Genomic DNA, 16,423 nt, shown 5'->3' on the forward strand with positions numbered 1-16,423 from the left:
ACATTTAAAGGAAAACTCCACCCTGAAACACATTAAATACATGTTTACGATATATGTGCAGTCATGTATACACATTTTATATATAAAATGTGTGTGTACATGATTGTACACATTTATATGGCTTCGGCTTTTTTATTTATTGGTCTATTGTGATTTTTTTTTATGAACTTGCATTATTAAGCGTTTTATGTTTCTTGTTTGGGGACTACGGATGGAATTTAGCATTTTTGCTAATTCCGGTGTATTTACACTGCATCTCTCATGTATGCAGTGTTCATTTAATACGCATTGTCCCGTCTAAATAAACAAATAAATGAAAAAACGCTGAAAATGTTTGTCATGTGTTTGGCGATTTGCTGCTAGAACTTCACCAGAGGACATTGCTAGTGCATTTAAAATGGTGTTAGGGGGGGAAAATCAGTCCCAACCATCAGGGAGAACACTGGTGAATACTAAGGTTTCGCGTTAGAGCCCTGCACTCCCGCGGGAGTCCCGCGGGACCCGACGCAAAGCAGTGCACCGCGGGACAAATTTTGAAAGCTCATTGCGGGCGGGAGAGGTGATAAGCCGCAGTCCCGCTAACTAAAAACGTGTTTAAAATAAAATTTATAAATTATTAATTTATGTCCATCATATATAATTTGTGCTGGATATTTTATTTGGCATTAATAAAAACATTTTAAGATGCCTAAATTTGCGGATGTGGTCTAATCTCACGTATGTTTCCGATTCCTTTCCGCTCTTCCGTGTTCGAGATCTCCGATCATGGCAGAAGAGCAGAGCTCCTCTAGTGAAGCTCACAATGGGTATCTCTGTAAAGCCTCAGCTGCGCATGCCGCCTGGCAACGCGCACCCTCGCTACATGCGCTAGGTGAAGGATCGGTCAGTGGAGAGCTCAGCGTGTTTAATTCCCCAAGCCAATGACAAGAACTTTCGTGAGAAATAACGCGAACGTCTGCATCATGCGGGATTTGCGGGCGGGAGCGGGACAAAATATGGCAGGCGCGGGCGGGACTGAAAATTCTGTCCCGCGCAGACCTCCATTTCGCGTTTAGCTCCTAAACCCAAAAACAGCAAGAGTTTCTGTCTCGCTCACTATTATCCAGCGACATTTAATGTCCTATTAATGAGAAATCCAGCATAGAAGTAATGGCGACTCAAAGTTCCAGAATGTAATGTAACTTCCCAAGACGTTTGCGCCGAGTAGTCACAGAGACACGGCTCGGGGACTGAGGTGTTCTTTTGTGATGGTGTTGCCAGTGGTATTAACATGAAAGCGATGGAGCAGTGTGTACAGATGAGAAGATAGAAGAGCTGGACAAACGAAAGAATTAAAGTGCTGCTGCACTGCTCTCTTTTTAGTTAGAGCCGAGGTGAAGGTCAAATCCCACTGCATTACTGTCAGAAGGTTGTCAAACAGCATTGTGGGTAACGTAGTAATGTAGAAACTTAACTACAACCCCGATTCCAAAAAAGTTGGGACAAAGTACAAATTGTAAAAAACAGAATGCAATAATTTACAAATCTCAAAAACTGATATTGTATTCACAATAGAACATAGACAACATATCAAATGTCGAAAGTGAGACATTTTGAAACTTCATGCCAAATATTGGCTCATTTGAAATTTCATGACAGCAACACATCTCAAAAAAGTTGGGACAGGGGCAATAAGAGACTGGAAAAGTTAAAGGTACAAAAAAGGAACAGCTGGAGGACCAAATTGCAACTCATTAGGTCAATTAGCAATAGGTCATTAACATGACTGGGTATAAAAAGAGCATCTTGGAGTGGCAGCGGCTCTCAGAAGTAAAGATGGGAAGAGGATCACCAAATCCCCCTAATTCTGCGCCGACAAATAGTGGAGCAATATCAGAAAGGAGTTCGACAGTGTAAAATTGCAAAGAGTTTGAACATATCATCATCTACAGTGCATAATATCATCAAAAGATTCAGAGAATCTGGAAGAATCTCTGTGCGTAAGGGTCAAGGCCGGAAAACCATACTGGGTGCCCGTGATCTTCGGGCCCTTAGACGGCACTGCATCACATACAGGCATGCTTCTGTATTGGAAATCACAAAATGGGCTCAGGAATATTTCCAGAGAACATTATCTGTGAACACAATTCACCGTGCCATCCGCCGTTGCCAGCTAAAACTCTATAGTTCAAAGAAGAAGCCGTATCTAAACATGATCCAGAAGCGCAGACGTCTTCTCTGGGCCAAGGCTCATTTAAAATGGACTGTGGCGAAGTGGAAAACTGTTCTGTGGTCAGACGAATCAAAATTTGAAGTTCTTTATGGAAATCAGGGACGCCGTGTCATTCGGACTAAAGAGGAGAAGGACGACCCAAGTTGTTATCGGCGCTCAGTTCAGAAGCCTGCATCTCTGATGGTATGGGGTTGCATTAGTGCGTGTGGCATGGGCAGCTTACACATCTGGAAAGACACCATCAATGCTGAAAGGTATATCCAGGTTCTAGAGCAACATATGCTCCCATCCAGATGACGTCTCTTTCAGGGAAGACCTTGCATTTTCCAACATGACAATGCCAAACCACATACTGCATCAATTACAGCATCATGGCTGCGTAGAAGAAGGGTCCGGGTACTGAACTGGCCAGCCTGCAGTCCAGATCTTTCACCCATAGAAAACATTTGGCGCATCATAAAACGGAAGATACGACAAAAAAGACCTAAAGACAGTTGAGCAACTAGAATCCTACATTAGACAAGAATGGGTTAACATTCCTATACCTAAACTTGAGCAACTTGTCTCCTCAGTCCCCAGACGTTTACAGACTGTTGTAAAGAGAAAAGGGGATGTCTCACAGTGGTAAACATGGCCTTGTCCCAACTTTGAGATGTGTTGTTGTCATGAAATTTAAAATCACCTAATTTTTCTCTTTAAATGATACATTTTCTCAGTTTAAACATTTGATATGTCATCTATGTTCTATTCTGAATAAAATATGGAATTTTGAAACTTCCACATCATTGCATTCCGTTTTTATTTACAATTTGTACTTTGTCCCAACTTTTTTGGAATCGGGGTTGTATATCGAAAAGACTAATGTATAGATGAAAGAAGTTTAAACTTAAAAAAAAGTCAACTCATGAGTCTTGGATGCCAGTAGAGATCGGATATTAATGATAAAGATTCATGTAGAAGTTGTTCAGGGTGAATTTGTACTTTAACCATCAGGTTAGAAGCATCTTGTTCATATTGCAGGTAATATCACAATGGTGACAAATAATACATCACAGCTATAGAAATACATTTGCACCACCATAGTAATGAGAAGGTAAGTTCTCATAATAATGTACTGTATCATAATGAGAATTCTCATAAGACTTTCTACAGTATCTCATAATAATGACTTAGTATCTCATAACTATGACTTGCTAACTCATGAAATTAGAGAAAGTTTCTTATTATGAATTAGTATCTCATAATTGACTGACTCATTATCAGTATCTCATAATTATGACTTGCTACTGCAATTAGAGAGTTTATTATGAATTAGTATCTCATAATTGACATCTCATTATGACTCAATTATCAGTATCGCATATTTGACTTACTGTCTCAATAATGAACTCTGACAATTTCTTATTATGAATTAGTATCATAATTATGACTTAGGCGGCAGGGTGGTGTAGTGGTTAGCGCTGTCGCCTCACAGCAAGAAGGTCCGGGTTCGAGCCCCGTGGGCGGCGAGGGCCTTTCTGTGCGGAGTTTGCATGTTCTCCCCGTGTCCGCGTGGGTTTCCTCCGGGTGCTCCGGTTTCCCCCACAGTCCAAAGACATGCAGGTTAGGTTAACTGGTGACTCTAAATTGAGCGTAGGTGTGAATGTGAGTGTGAATGGTTGTCTGTGTCTATGTGTCAGCCCTGTGATGACCTGGCGACTTGTCCAGGGTGTACCCCGCCTTTCGCCCGTAGTCAGCTGGGATAGGCTCCAGCTCGCCTGCGACCCTGTAGAACAGGATAAAGCGGCTAGAGATGATGAGATGAGATTATGACTTACTGTCTATGACTCATTATCAGTATCTCAATGATGACTTAATATCTCATGATTCATAATTATCAAAATCAGTCAAGTCAAAGTCCCTCTCACACCAGGATCTGGTCTTCCCAGGCAGTCTCCTGTCCCAGTACTAACCAACTCTTTAAGGCATATGGGTGCGGTGGTGATTTCCATTTCAACAGCCCTCAGCCTCTCGCCTATACAGTTAGGGTTACAGTGGGGGGCGGGTCCTCTGGTAACCGTGACAGTTTGATTTGCCCACTTGCATCTGTATTACAACGTGCCTTGCCAGACGGTAGTAAGTACCAAATTTTATGATAGTCTTTAGTATGACCCAACCACGAGTAGAACTCCCGGTCGAGAGGCAGACACACTAACCACTAGGCCAACTCGCGGTCATAATCATCAGTATCTCATAATTATGACTTGCTATCTCATAATAATGAAATGTGACAGTTTCTTATTATGAATTAGTATCTCATTATAAATTAGTATCTCATTCACTATCTCAATTATCAGTATCTCATATTTGACTTGCTATCATAATTAACTATGACCATTTATTATGAATTAGTATCTCATCATTGACTTACTGTCTATGACTCATTATTAGTATCTCAATTATAACTTACTCATTATGACTCAATTCAGTGTCTCAATTATGACTTGCTATCTCAATGAAATATGACAATTTCTTATTATGAATTAGTATCTCATAATGAGATATTAAGTCAGAATTTTGAGGCCGTTCCTGAATTATGAATGTCTCTCATAATAATGAACTGTGACAGTTTCTTATTATGAATTAGTATCTCATTGACTTACTGTCTGACTCATTATTAGTATCTCAGCTATGACTTACTATCTCATTATGACTCAATTCAGTGTCTCAGTTATGACTTGCTATCTTGTAATAATGAAATGTGACAACTTATTATGAATTAGTATCTCGTACTGATGAGATATTAAGTCAGAATTTTGAGAATGTTCACATTATGTAGTAGTACTACTATCTCGTATCTGAGATAGGTCACGCAGTCAGTGGTGAGTCGGTAGTGTGTCGGTGGTGAGTGGAGAGTCGGTGGTGTGTCAGTAGTGAGTCGTGGTGTGTCAGTAGTGAGTGGAGAGTCGGTGGTGTGTCAGTAGTGAGTGGAGAGTCAGTGGTGTGTCAGTAGTGAGTCGTGGTGTGTCAGTAGTGAGTGGAGAGTCGGTGGTGTGTCAGTAGTGAGTGGAGAGTCAGTGGTGTGTCAGTAGTGAGTCGGTGGTGTGTCAGTAGTGAGTCGGTGGTGTGTCAGTAGTGAGTCGGTGGTGTGTCAGTAGTGAGTCGGTGGTGTGTCAGTAGTGAGTCGGTGGTGTGTCAGTAGTGAGTCGGTGGTGTGTCAGTAGTGAGTGGAGAGTCGGTGGTGTGTCAGTAGTGAGTCGGTTGTGTCAGTAGTGGGTCGGTGGTGTCAGTGGTGTGTCAGTAGTGGGTCGGTGTTACCTGTCAGCGTCATTGTGAACGCAGCCCTGGACCACTATCATCTCTCCGGGCTGAAGCCCACCTGGGATGAGTCCTGTGAAAGGAATTACCTGAAATAAATCCATCAGATTACATTAACGATGGCATTTAGAAATAAAATCTCTACTTCATTTACACACGGAGTTTTTAGCCTCAGAGTTTCACCTGAACCGAGTAACGGAAGCTAAATCAGGACACTGGGCTAAAAGAAGCTACACTTAGCTGCAAATACAAACACAGGAACATCAGCGCTAAAACCGGCCCTTCAGCCTCGCCTCAGATTGATCATACCTACCGGGTTGAAGATGGCCTGTTTCGCATTGGCCACGGACATTGGGAAACCCTGTATAATACTGGTTTGGAGAGGAGAAAGAATAATTTAATAGATCAGTTCTCTCAGAGCGCCATTATGCCTCCCAGAGCGGAGCTGAATCGCGCGCGAATCGGTTCCGTGTGAACAACTCGCTTCAAGCGAGTCGATTCAGATCGGCTTTTCTTCTTTGTAACGTTAGACTGGATAGAAATTTGGTCTCAGTCTAAGATGATTAGGCGAGAATATGAAAGTGTGAATGTGGCTTACTTTAGCGGTCAAGATTTTACAAGGTTTCGTGCTGTGAGAGTGAGTGAATCAGTCAGGAGTTGAATATTTCGGTTGATTTGAACAGATTGGTTCATTCGGAATCGAGTCAGTAAATTGATTCAGTAACGCTATTCCTGACTGAAATCTAAATGACGTACAGCACATTACGTCACTGACTGAAATCTAAATGACGTACAGCACATTACGTCACTGACTGAAATCTAAATGACATACAGTACCAGTCAAAAGTTCGTTCACCCCTACTCATTCACAGGTTTTTCTGTATTTTGTCTATTTTCTACATTGTTCAACAGGGAAGACATCAAAACTATGAATTATGTGGTAAACAAAAAAAAGTATTTCACAAAGTTTCATATTTTAGATTCTTTAAAGTAGCCAGCGTTTCCCTTGATGACACTGTGCACACTATTGTCATTATCTTAACCAGCTTCATGAGGGAGTCACCTGGAATGCTTTTCAGTTAACAGGCGTGTCTCGGCAAAAGTTAATTAGTGCAATTTCTTGCCTCCTTAAATGCATTTCAGATCAAATAATAAATACAGTAAATAGCCCTATTCCACAACTGCAATAATCCATATTATTCTATCCACATTCACTGGATATAAGCCAATCACACCCTCTGAGTGGCTACTCTGCTACTAGGATATCAACTGATATACCATGATTAGAGAAAAACAAAATGGCAGCACGTACTGCTGAACCAACCGAGGACAAAGTAAAAATTCTACTGGAAAACAAAACCTCCATCCATCCATCATCTGTAGCCGCTTATCCTGACCTACAGGGTCGCAGGCAAGCTGGAGCCCATCTTCGCTGACTATGGGTGAGAGGCGGGGTACACCCTGGACAAGTCGCCAGGTCATCACAGGGCTGACACAGACTAAACAACCATTCACTCACATTCACACCCACGGTCAATTTAGAGCCACCAATTAGCCTAACCTCCATATCTTTGGGGGAAACTGGAGCACCTGGAGGAAACCCACACAGACACGGGGAGAACATGCAAACTCCACACAGAAAGGCCCTTGCCGGCTGCTGGGCTCGAACCTGGACCTTCTTGCTGCGAGGCAACAGTGCTAACCACTACACCACCGCGCCGCCCACAAAACTGCCAAAAAAAAAAAATATATATATATATATATATACAACCCCAATTCCAAAAAAGTTGGGACAAAGTACAAATTGTAAATAAAAATGGAATGCAATGATGTGGAAGTTTCAAAATTCCATATTTTATTCAGAATAGAACATAGATGTCATATCAAATGTTTAAACTGAGAAAATGTATCATTTAAAGAGAAAAATTAGGTGATTTTAAATTTCATGACAACAACACATCTCAAAAAAGTTGGGACAAGGCCATGTTTACCACTGTGAGACATCCCCTTTTCTCTTTACAACAGTCTGTAAACGTCTGGGGACTGAGGAGACAAGTTGCTCAAGTTTAGGGATAGGAATGTTAACCCATTCTTGTCTAATCTAGGATTCTAGTTGCTCAACTGTCTTAGGTCTTTTTTGTCGTATCTTCCGTTTTATGATGCGCCAAATGTTTTCTATGGGTGAAAGATCTGGACTGCAGGCTGGCCAGTTCAGTACCCGGACCCTTCTTCTACGCAGCCATGATGCTGTAATTGATGTAGTATGTGGTTTGGCATTGTCATGTTGGAAAATGCAAGGTCTTCCCTGAAAGAGACGTCGTCTGGATGGGAGCATATGTTGCTCTAGAACCTGGATATACCTTTCAGCATTGATGGTGTCTTTCCAGATGTGTAAGCTGCCCATGCCACACGCACTAATGCAACCCCATACCATCAGAGATGCAGGCTTCTGAACTGAGCGCTGATAACAACTCGGGTCGTCCTTCTCCTCTTTAGTCCGAATGACACGGCGTCCCTGATTTCCATGAAGAACTTCAAATTTTGATTCGTCTGACCACAGAACAGTTTTCCACTTCGCCACAGTCCATTTTAAATGAGCCTTGGCCCAGAGAAGACATCTGCGCTTCTGGATCATGTTTAGATATGGCTTCTTCTTTGAACTATAGAGTTTTAGCTGGCAACGGCGGATGGCACGGTGAATTGTGTTCACAGATAATGTTCTCTGGAAATATTCCTGAGCCCATTTTGTGATTTCCAATACAGAAGCATGCCTGTATGTGATGCAGTGCCGTCTAAGGGCCTGAAGATCACAGGCACCCAGTATGGTTTTCCGGCCTTGACCCTTACGCACAGAGATTCTTCCAGATTCTCTGAATCTTTTGATGATATTATGCACTATAGATGATGATATGTTCAAACTCTTTGCAATTTTACACTGTCGAACTCCTTTCTGATATTGCTCCACTATTTGTCGGCGCAGAATTAGGGGGATTGGTGATCCTCTTCCCATCTTTACTTCTGAGAGCCGCTGCCACTCCAAGATGCTCTTTTTATACCCAGTCATGTTAATGACCTATTGCCAATGGACCTAATGAGTTGCAATTTGGTCCTCCAGCTGTTCCTTTTTTGTACCTTTAACTTTTCCAGCCTCTTATTGCCCTTGTCCCAACTTTTTTGAGATGTGTTGCTGTCATGAAATTTCAAATGAGACAATATTTGGCATGAAATTTCAAAATGTTTCACTTTCGACATTTGATATGTTGTCTATGTTCTATTGTGAATACAATATCCGTTTTTGAGATTTGTAAATTATTGCATTCCGTTTTTATTTACAATTTGTACTTTGTCCCAACTTTTTTGGAATCGGGGTTGTATATATATATATATATATATATATAAAGGGCTGTAACGATATGCGTATCGAAATCGCGATACGCAGAGCCACGATCCGTATTGCGATACAAGAAGGCAGAATCGCGGTACACCCTTTCAAACTTCTCCTCAGCCCAAAAACAGAGGCGCTTCCAAACTTCAATTTATGAATACTTTACTTTTTATTTAAATTACATTTTAAACTTACTTAAATTACTTTTATTTTTTATATCTATTAGTAAGTCGTTTTTTCGCCGACCTGCGACAATCTTCTGCGAGTCACGCAACGTCCACACTCGCCACTGGCAGAGCATTCATTTCTTTTAAGCGGTCGCCATTCTGGTTGCGACGCGGGGAGCGAATCTGTAAACAAGCAGCTCATTGGCTGGCTAGGTGTGCCACAAGCCAATCACAATCACTTGACCGGAAAGGCATGTCTGCTTGGGCGGAAGCTTTCTGCAGCAGTTACATTTTGACACGCGAGCAACGTTTCACTATAAAAATTCCGTAATTTCCATCTGTTTTCTGCGATCACAGAAAATCATTGGCCCTATGAGAGTGAGACAGTGAGAGAGCCACCCCCCCAAAAAAAAAATCTTAACGGATTTACACGATTTGGAAAATTGACTTTTTCAGAACCGAAAAAAACAGAGCTTCCGGCTCAACAGTATTATTTTGAGAAATAAAACAATCTTTGGATATACATTTGTTCATTTTTGCATACATATTACTCATTCTCTGCAGTGGTCTGAATTATTTGTTATTAAATAGTTAATGTAAGTAAGTAAATGTTAAGTCAAATTTACTACTTTAAAAAAAACATTTAAAAAAAAATCGTGGGTGTATCGAATCGTGGGTCAAAAATCGCGATACGAATCGAAAGTTGGGTGTATCGTTACAGCCCTAATATTATTTTTTTTTTATTTATATATATATATATATATATATATATATATATATATATATATTAAAAAACGAAAGTATTTGATGGTAAAAAATTGTTTTTCAAGAATTATTGCATTTTTCACAAATTGCTCCTGTCATTTTGCCGGTTTGTTTACATTCATCTTTAAGCATCAAAATTGGTTGATTTTTTTTTTTATACTGATTCAAAAGCTCAAAGTAGTTTGAAAATTGTATCACTGAAATGTCCAAGGAAGAATTAAATCAACGTCTAAAGCTATTCTATACCTCGACAGCAAGATGGCACTTTCTAAAAAAAAAAAGTGTGTGTGATAAAGGCTTCTTCCTCTTCTAAAGTCAATTTGTGCAGCCATCGATAGGTTAAGTCCACCTAAGCAGAAATTATTCTCAGACGTGTTGTATATAAAGTTTCTCAAAATCCAGTGAATGTGGATATAAAACAGTTATTTCAAATCACTCACTCATATCGTACATGGCTCCGTGCCTCGTCAGTTATCAATCAATTCATGCATCACTCAATTTCTTGGAATAATAGTTCATTAAGTCAAGAACCACTCAACTAAGATAAACGACATCCATTAAATTTTTCATTCACCATCTCAGAAGCAGGAGACTCTATAAAGCAGGGCACAAATGCAACACCGAGAACGTGTTGCAGATAAGAAAACGGTGTTTTTACACTGGGCCGGAATACTTAATTCAGGAAGGAGTCTCCGCTTGCTTGGGAGAAGGATCCAAAATTCCAGAACATGTCATTGTGCAGGAATATGTACAAACAAGCAGCCTTTCTTGTCTAAGATTTTTAGCCACACAGGCTGACATGAGACATTCAAATGCAGCTGATGAAATTTTTACTTGCTTTCTATCAATTCAACAACTTCTGCTACTGATAGAATTCCTTTATTAGCCTTTTTTTTTTTTTTAAATCAGATGCAAGAATCATGACATGGCTTGGAGCTCTGTAGTGTTTCCATGGTGGTGATAGACTTTGACAGTCATCATCTGTGCAAGAGATTCACTGGATATAATAAATATTTCTTTGCATCATGAAAAAGGCTGAGGCTGGAGCTTGGCTGAAGACTGACAGACTTCAACTGGTATTGGCTGGAATGTAAGACTGGTCTCGGCCTCCTTGTATTATTCTCTTTCAGTCATGTGACTTTTCTTAGCGGTTTTACCAGAAGTGAAATAGTCGGTGGTCTAAATGGCTGCCGTAGTGCAAACAACTAGCAATGACTTAAAGTATACTTGTAATCTAGAAGCCACTGCTCGCTTTAGATATATTCAGAAGATTGCTGTGTGCAATGGACCCCTACAGTCTGGGAAAGAAGGATGTGTCATACGATCTCGAACCCTACCCTTCAGTCGAGTTCCCGACGCCTCCAACTATCTGGTGTTGCAGGCGTCCTTCTACACCGCAAAACAGATGAAGAGTATGGAGGCTTACAACTTTTTTGAATGTGGCTGGGTAAAAGGACCTCAGTATCAAGTCGCTGCCCAATAAATCCTGTATTGTCTTTGCCCGTGCAAGTCCATCCATCCATTATCTGTAGCCGCTTATCTGTTCTACAGGGTCGCAGGCAAGCTGGAGCCTATCCCAGCTGACTATGGGTGAGAGGCGGGGTACGACCTGGCGACTTGTCCAGGGTATCACAGGGCTGACACATACAACCATTCACACTCACATTCACACCTACGGTCAATTTAGAGCCACCAAATTAGCCTAACCTGCATGTCTTTGGACTGTGGGGGAAACCGGAGCACCCGGAGGAAACCCACGCAGACACGGGGAGAACATGCAAACTCCGCACAGAAAGGCCCTTGCCAGCCGCTGGGCTTGAACCCAGGACCTTCTTGCTGTGAGGAGACAGTGCTAACCACTACACCACCGTGCCACCCCTTGCCCGCGTAAGTTGTTTTTTTTTTTTTACACATGTGGCACGTATACACATGCAAAGTCAGAGAGGAGAAAGCAATTTCAGTCTGAAATGTATGTACATGTAATGTGTTCTAATAAACAGAAAAAGAGACAAATATTAAACACAGCAATTTTATTAAAGTAGTTCTATGTGCTTTGTAATAGAATTTCTTTTAAAAATTTATATAAAATCAACAAACCAAAAACAATTACACACAGTTTTCACGTTTTAAAAAGCATTTGGACAAAGCTACTCTCTTCATTTATGTTTCACCCAAACTGAAACCCATCAGGATCCAAAACCAGTTGCTGCTTTAAAATAAACCACCGTGTGATGTGGTTACAATGCGATAGTGGCAACCAAAAATACTACTGGCAGTATAATGTAGACCCTTCCAACACACAAACAGGACTTAAACAAGAACAATGCCAAATGTAGTACACCTGAAATTACAAAAATCATCTTGAGATGGTCCAAAAGTGACCTTGAAATTGCATACATCATTCATTCATTTCAGGGTCACCTTTGGACTGTCAGTCATTGTACAAATCTTACCTGAACTTTGCGCTTTGGTGTTCCATCATAATAGATGAAAAACAAACACGGAGCACAGCTTGTGAAACATTAAAAAAAATAAAAAATAAAAAGTCTGGATGAGAAATATCCCCCCAGTGCACCTTGAAACATTTCCATATCTAGGATTAGGCCAACAGATGGAGACAGCTTTGTAAAGACCGTCACAGTCTTAAAGGGAAACTCCACCCTGAAACACATTAAATATGTTTAGATTGAAATGTGTGATGCTTTGGATATGGCTAGTTTGTATTTTTGTTCTCCTGGGGTTAAGTTAGATTGTGGTTCTCTTACGTTGCAGTTGTGCCAAGTTTCGGTATATACTCAGTACAGCTAGTTGGCATTCGAGTTGACAAGTAGGACCATTAGGACAAGGGTATTCGCATTAAAACTGAAACTTCAGAAGCTGATAGAGTACAGATGAGGAGGTGAGCGAGCCTAAAGCACTGCTACATCACTCTTTAGGTAGAGATGAACAAGAGGTAAATCTTACTCAGCAGGTGAAATAGGAAACCTTTAACTAGGGTGAAAAGTGTCAGTTTAAAAAAAAAAAAATTTCAGGGTGGTGGTTTCCTTTAAAGGAACAATCCACCGTATTTCCATAATGAAATATGCTCTTATCTGAATTGAGACGAGCTGCTCCGTACCTCTCCGAGCTTTGTGCGACCTCCCAGTCAGTCAGACGCGCTGTCACTCCTGTTAGCAATGTAGCTAGGCTCAGCATGGCCAATGGTATTTTTTGGGGCTGTAGTTAGATGCGACCAAACTCTTCCGCGTTTTTCCTGTTTACATGACCAGTGATATGAAACAAGTTCAGTTACACAAATTGAAACGTGGCGATTTTCTATGCTATGGAAAGTCCGCACTATAATGACAGGCGTACTAACACCTTCTGCGCGCTTCGGCAGCGCATTGATACGGAGCTCAGATATCAATGCGCTGCCGAAGCGCGCAGAAGGTGTTAGTACGCCTGTCATTATAGTGCGGACTTTCCATAGCATAGAAAATCGCCACGTTTCAATTTGTGTAACTGAACTTGTTTCATATCACTGCTCATATAAACCTATGTAAACAGGAAAAACGCGGAAGAGTTTGGTCACATCTAACTACAGCCCCAAAAAATACCATTGGCCATGCGGAGTCTAGCTACATTGCTAACAGGAGTGACAGCATGTCTGACTGACTGGGAGGTCGCGCAAAGCTCGGAGAGGTACGGAGCAGTTCGTCTCAATTCAGATAAGAGCATATTTCATTATGGAAATACGGTGGACTGTTCCTTTAAACCACCACACAATTTTTTTTTTTTTTTAAATACAACTTGGACATGTGCATTACTTTTTTTTTTGTCGTCCTTATTCGGTCTCCATGGAGTAAGAAGAGTTCAGTAATGACTTTTTAAACAAAAGATGGCTACCAGTAAAGCTGGATGAAAAGCAAAGTAAAGTATAATAGGCCTTGTAAAACATTTCCCTCTTTCATTTAACTGATTTTGGACGTGTAAACTAGACAACTTTTCCTTCAGTCAGCATCAGTTTAAGGCATGCGGTTGTGGATTAAACATTTTGCAATGCAGATCTATGCATTTAAAATTAATACAAGATCGTAAGTGTTTAGGATCATAGAAAATCAGTTAAAGTTTAAATTGCACAGCTAAGCAATAACCTTACCTTTAATTGAAGAGAAGAAAAAAAAAGAGAACTTGAAATCATACTGTTTCGCGAGTGAAAATCTCACTCACTCACACACACTTAAGTGACGGTACTCTTTGGGTTAACACATTGTGACTTTAAAGTGATCTTCAGCATTGTGTTGCATCTTCAGCTCTGCCTTTGTAGGTGTGGAAGGCTTCCAAGGTCAGACCTCCATTAAAACAGCAGTAAACGAAGCAGAAATAATGCAGATGAAGGAAAAGCAAAGACAAAATTAAAACTAGAACTCTTTGGGTAGTAAAGATTGCCTTATTGAGTCTTTTTAACAACATGGATGAAGTAACAAGGAGTTTCTCCTTGTCCTGGAGTATAGTGCTTGAAGTCACCAAACACATCCTGCTTGCACTTTCCAAAGAACGCAGCCTTCAGCAGCTCCTTGAAGCTCTCCAGGCGGTGCGGGTAATACGACAAGCGGAACTTACTGTAACACAGACACCCAAAATTAGGAATTGCTTTCTCATAAGTAATATGTGCAGGATTACTAAAGAAACAATTATTTAGGCATCAGTAATAACATGCAACTGTGGGATGTTTTATTGCCATTCCAAAAGACACTTAAGAACATTAGTTGCAAGTTTCTTAGTAGTTATTAGACCAATACATGGCAACCCAGTGTAGCCCTATGGGTCAGTGATGGGGCATATGTTCTACACATCAGGTTTCATCAATTGATAGAAAGTTGTAGGTTTTATCAATTAAAAAACAAAAAAAAAACCCTGTTGAATTCTCAAATCCGACTACCCAGAAGGTGTTCACTATTTTTGTACAACTGCTCAGTTTGAACCACAAACAAAAATTAATTCTCCTACATTGCTGTTTCTATAGACAGCAAGAGAGGAGAAGCGATGCTGCTGAGAAACAACTGTTTAAATTGCAGCTATAATTTGTGAGCACAGGAACTAACGTAGCTCAGGTATTAAAACAAAGCTAGACTGCCCTTCAGATTTTAAGTGTAGGTCATAAAAAGAATTTTCCCGACACCCAATTATTTTTGTTTAGTGGACTGAAAGCTACTGAATTCGAATTACAGACTTCCAATTTCATTAGTTTTTTTAAAAATAGAACAATTAATGAATTTGGAGCCACATGGCCTTAAATTCTCTGCCATTTTTTCCTCCTTCACCATGATGCAATACAAGATACTCCATCATGCATCATGTGGTGGGCTTTCCCTGTTCGTGCAAGGCATTGTGGGATACAAATTTGAAACATGGAGAAAAATGGAGGACGCGAGTGTGCGAATGAAACATGGAAGACTGACTACAGTAACATGCATATAATTGGTAGCTTGTAATAATAGGGGTGTTCACACGGCAACTTTTACTCCGGTGTAGCACCGGGGCTGCCCCGGTAGAGCGTTCACACGGTACAAAGTTATACCGGTGTAGCCCCTGAAAGCTGCTTAAACCGGTGCAAATCTAACCCTGCTCGGGAGGTGGTTTAAGAAATTTACTCCGGAGTAAATGCTAGTTTGCGGGGCAGCACCGATATAAAATGGGACGTCTGAACGCTACAGGGGTAGACTCGCTACGCGTGAGGAGAGTTCATTACATACGGGCATTGCATAATTTTGCATCCTGGTATTTTGCGCTTCCAAAATGGCGAATATCAACAACAACAGAACTGCGTGTCTTCCAGTGTTGCCAGATTGTCAGTTTTAAGTGCATTTTGGTGGATTTGAACATATTTTGGGATGGAAAAAGTCATCAATATCTGGCAACACTGGTGTCTTCATCCACGTTGTTTTCCCGGCGCTTGATGATGCCATGACAACCGGGAAAAGGAAGTACATTTTCACGCATGCGCATATTTCATTTCCGCATTATTACTATCGGAAATGATAGTAATAATGATAGGAAATGATGATAATAATAAAAGGAAATGATATCAAAACTTTATTACTATCAAAGGAAATGATAGTAATAAAGTTTTTGCTACTATAACACGGTCGCAGAAACTGCCGTGTGACCGCAAGTGGGGCTGCACCGGTGCTAACACGCTTCTCTCTAGTAAGCAGGGTTGTGACGTGTGAACGCTCCACAAAATTTACACCGGTGTAAGATATATCGCAACAAAATACATCGGTGCAGCATCGATGCAAATATGTGCCGTGTGAACAGGGCTATTGAGAGTCTGTAAGAAAAAAAGTTTCAGGCATGTTTGGCCATTTATAAGAAACTTGAGAGCATTTTTGTATCGCTGCTCTAATACCACCAGGAGGCTGCCATGTTGCCTGTTGGAAAGGTGATGCGTGACGTCATTTGGGTGCAAGGCTGAGTGTATACTTCAGTACTGAAGGGCCAAAGCAAAAGGTCTAAAGGTGACAATGTCGATTTTTTCACTATACATCTGAAATAGTGTATTAATGAGCTGCAACCTTGACTTATGGACAAATTTGAACTCTTTACCTGTAAAAC

The 16,423-nt window shown here is 40.7% G+C and overlaps 2 protein-coding genes across 3 annotated transcripts in view; both read right to left on the minus strand.

The window, feature by feature from the left end:
- Positions 1-5,967, minus strand: part of lgals8b (galectin 8b) — a 31,345-nt gene extending 25,378 nt beyond the window's left edge. Inside the window, exons 1-2 of one of the 2 annotated variants that reach the window (XM_060934706.1) lie at positions 5,823-5,967; positions 5,510-5,582 (exon numbers count right to left, since the gene is read on the minus strand). In XM_060934706.1, the coding sequence (XP_060790689.1) occupies positions 5,510-5,550 (41 nt within the window). In that variant the 5' untranslated portion in view covers positions 5,551-5,582; positions 5,823-5,967. Of the gene's footprint in view, positions 1-5,509; positions 5,599-5,822 lie in introns of both variants that reach the window. The other variant, XM_060934705.1, reaches the window with a different exon arrangement.
- A 7,590-nt stretch (positions 5,968-13,557) lies between these two features.
- Positions 13,558-16,423, minus strand: part of gnmt (glycine N-methyltransferase) — a 38,660-nt gene continuing 35,794 nt past the window's right edge. Inside the window, exon 6 of the mRNA XM_060934707.1 lies at positions 13,558-14,427. Within this exon, the coding sequence (XP_060790690.1) occupies positions 14,256-14,427 (172 nt within the window). The 3' untranslated portion in view covers positions 13,558-14,255. The remainder of the gene's footprint in view (positions 14,428-16,423) is intronic.

Source organism: Neoarius graeffei, chromosome 11 (assembly GCF_027579695.1).
Source record: "Neoarius graeffei isolate fNeoGra1 chromosome 11, fNeoGra1.pri, whole genome shotgun sequence".
Lineage (NCBI taxonomy): Eukaryota > Metazoa > Chordata > Actinopteri > Siluriformes > Ariidae > Neoarius > Neoarius graeffei.